At 47.5% G+C, this 3,246-nt stretch overlaps 1 protein-coding gene across 1 annotated transcript in view; it reads right to left on the reverse strand.

Moving 5' to 3' along the window:
• The window catches only part of DNAH10 (dynein, axonemal, heavy chain 10), a gene marked incomplete at its 5' end in the record, with an annotated part of 50,551 nt that overhangs the window by 2,696 nt on the left and 44,609 nt on the right, over nucleotides 1-3,246 (reverse strand). The window contains 4 exons of the mRNA XM_010135948.1: nucleotides 170-301; nucleotides 766-937; nucleotides 1,647-1,742; nucleotides 2,121-2,330. Of these exons, the coding sequence (XP_010134250.1) occupies nucleotides 170-301; nucleotides 766-937; nucleotides 1,647-1,742; nucleotides 2,121-2,330 (610 nt within the window). The remainder of the gene's footprint in view (nucleotides 1-169; nucleotides 302-765; nucleotides 938-1,646; nucleotides 1,743-2,120; nucleotides 2,331-3,246) is intronic.

Consider the following 3,246-nt stretch of genomic DNA (forward strand, 5'->3'; position numbering starts at 1 on the left):
TGCCGCACCCCCAGGATCAGGCTCCTCCCCAAGCAGGGTGCAGGCAGCTCGAGGGGACCCAGGCAGCATGAGGTGGGCTGTGGCATGGCCGGTGTCGCAGTCCCCATGGCAAGGAGCCACCTCATTATCTCTTCTTTACAAAACCAGTTCGAAGCCAGGGAGCCCGTACCTGTCTGAGGCTGCAGCTCCAGCAGCTGAGCCCATATATCGCGAACTGCCTGGGTGTAATAACCAATCTCGGCATTTGCGTGGAGACCAAACACCTCTGGAGTATTAGCGAGCGGCAGGGATTCTATCGCCTCTGCAACACAAGAACAGCTTCGTAACGATGCGATACTTTAAACCGCAGCCACCAGGAAAAAGACACTGGAGAGAATTCTGCAGGCAGCTTTTGTTATTGCTTTGCTGGTGCTGAAACACTGCAATCGACTCAACAGTTTTAAGCATGAACAGCACACACACCCCCAAACTCCCCATGGAAATGTATCACTTAAAAATAAAATTAACGGGCTGCTTACCTGGGGTTTATTTGTTTTGTAAAAGCCATGTGAGGAGCTGGCTGGTAAATTCACAGCACAAAGGGCTGCTTGTATAAAGCAAGAACAGCGTCGTCAGTGGGTTACCACATCACAACCCACACAGAGCGCCCGAAGCGCCTTTCACCCTCTCACCTCCAGCAGTGGCCGTATGGAGAGAACGCGCGCTGTAAATAGACTTTGGTTTTGCTTTAATGGTAACTCACACGATGGGAAAAGCGTTTCTTACCAACAAAGTCATCTTTTACAGTCCCTTGTGGAATTTTGTAATCAACTTTGTCGTTCTTATAAAAATGAAACTCCTGGAATGTGTCAAATATGAAATCGCCAAGGTACTCGTCCATGTAGACGGTTAGAATGCGGCGATCAAAGCTATCAATGGCGCGTCCGCCATACATGACCTAGAAATGAGTGACATCGATATTAAAGCACCAGCTTTTGGGGCAGCAACCGCCGCTAAAAACCAGTGAAAGGGCCAAAACACTCTTTGCTTTTGCGATGACTGCAACACTGGTGTAACAGCGTCTCCCTCAAGGGACACCAAGTACATCTTCTCCAGTTCCCGCTCACGGGGGGACAAGCAGGAAGTTTTTGGCCATACTCTGGAGAGGGCTGCTGTGGACACTCCTAATAACCTGAACTGGTGATTTTGTACCTTCCTGAGGTACCAGCTCACACTCAGCTGTGACTCAGTGCTGCAACATACCAGCTTTCGGCAGGGTTTCCTGCCACGGCAGCTACGCCGACCTGGTCAGCTGCTGCACAGCACAGGTGGCACTGCAAGAGCTCCAGGAACCCCTGTGTGTGGAGCTGTCACTCAGCAACACCCACTGTGCTGATAACGCTGCCGAGCTGTGCTGCTCGGTGCCTTTCAGCAGGGATCCCAAGGGCTCCCTCACTCAGAATTAATTAAGCCGGGTAACTCCCCTGTTGTGCAGTTGCACACAGTGGCCCGATTTCACTGAGACAATGAGATTAGAGACTTGCTCAAGGCCACAGCGAAGTTTCAGGAGTGCCCAGGAGAGATTCTCAGCCAGCTTCACTTATACAGCCTGTGCCAAAAGGGTTCTTCACCATCAAGTGTCCCGTAGTGACAGTGTCGGCACTCACCTCACCAATAAGGTATTTGAGGCTGTTCCAGGGGATTCTATCATCATTTTGTTGGAAAGCTTTCGTCAAGTATGTGTTAAGAATTTCCATGCAGACCTAATAAAGTTGTTGGAACATGGAGATAAGAAGAATCATAGATCAGCTATATGTATCCACAGGTTTTATTTAACATAGGTCTTGCTTGAAAGCTAACCATTATTTCTTTCTCAATAATTAAAAAGTTAAGTATAAGTCCTCTTAAGAAAATAAACCCATAAGAGAGGCAATAGAAACATGAAGGATTTGGAAGCTGATTAATTTTAGTGGCCAGAATTGTCATTATAGAAGATTGAGAGTCTATGTGACTCCAGAACAGCAGGAAAACATGAAGCAAGATCTTACTGTGAGAAAGGATTAAAGTGGGATAGATTACATGTTTTCAAAATTAATCGAAGCAACTCAAGAATGTAAGAGCTGTTGTAATTACTTTCTTACCTGGAAATCAGATTCGTTAAAATCATACGGTACGTTCCAGCCAACCTTCCCAAACTTCCTTCTCTCCTGAACCACAGCATGGAAAAATGCCAAGACGTAGACTAGGGATTTAAAGGCGGGATGCGGGCACTGCTCTAAGGCCTCTTGGGGAATCCTGAAGTAGGTGGCTCTCATATTCAGTTTCAGGCCATTAGGTGGTTCTGTCACAACCTACCGGAACGATGAGGGCTGCCATCAGTTCCTGGATGCCCCAGGAACACAAGCTGTACGTGTATCATGCTCTCTCAATGTGAGCGTGAAGATTTTGAGCCCCTTTAAAGATTCCTATCAGTAAATAAGACATGCAACACACCTGACCAATGTAAGAAGTTGATATTATTTCAGAAGTAGTCGTGTTGTTGGAAGGACATTAATATTTATCATACTTGAAGATCTAATCTACTGAAATACCAGTGCTTTACACCATCTCGGTGAGTCCTGCAGATCACCACAGTAATGGCTTAGCACCCTGTAACACGGCTTTACTGCCGATTAGCTGAGGCAGCGCCAGCTTCCTGGCGGCCTTCTCACTGTGCAAGAAAACCTTCGTTCACTCTGCTCATGGCTAGAGCCACAAAGTGCGTGTTTGCAACCTCAAGGCTGCGTTTGTGCTCACTTCTACCGCAGCACTGAGCACTGCTGGAGAGGAAATCGCCAGAGCTGTCACTGACACACTAGAGCACTGGGTGGATCTGTCGTGCTGCTGCTTTCAACTCTGTGAAAGAAATAATTATGTTTACAGGACTGGTTCACCACAACAGAAGTCAAGCAGCCATGGAAAAGAACATTAGGGCAGCATCATGGCTTCTGCCTTCAAAATAAGCAGCTCAGCTTGCTTGGGATAAACAGCCTGAAGTGGCAGCTGGAAACTATTATCCTATTACAGCGTCTGCTCCACTGGCACTGCGGCCAGGCCAGACACAGGGCTCAGCTCTGCACCTCAGCGTCAGGACTGATGGACTATTTCTGTCTCTCTGGGTATTCCTCACTTGTGGCAGCATTTGAATCTAAAGAGCATTTGTCGCATTTCCAGGTGCACTCACAAACCTCTGCTCTGAAATAACTGCTTCAGTTCAGACCTGCTGAA

The sequence above is a fragment of the Buceros rhinoceros genome, unplaced genomic scaffold, assembly GCF_000710305.1.
Source record: "Buceros rhinoceros silvestris isolate BGI_N320 unplaced genomic scaffold, ASM71030v1 scaffold12435, whole genome shotgun sequence".
Classification (NCBI taxonomy): Eukaryota; Metazoa; Chordata; class Aves; order Bucerotiformes; family Bucerotidae; genus Buceros; species Buceros rhinoceros.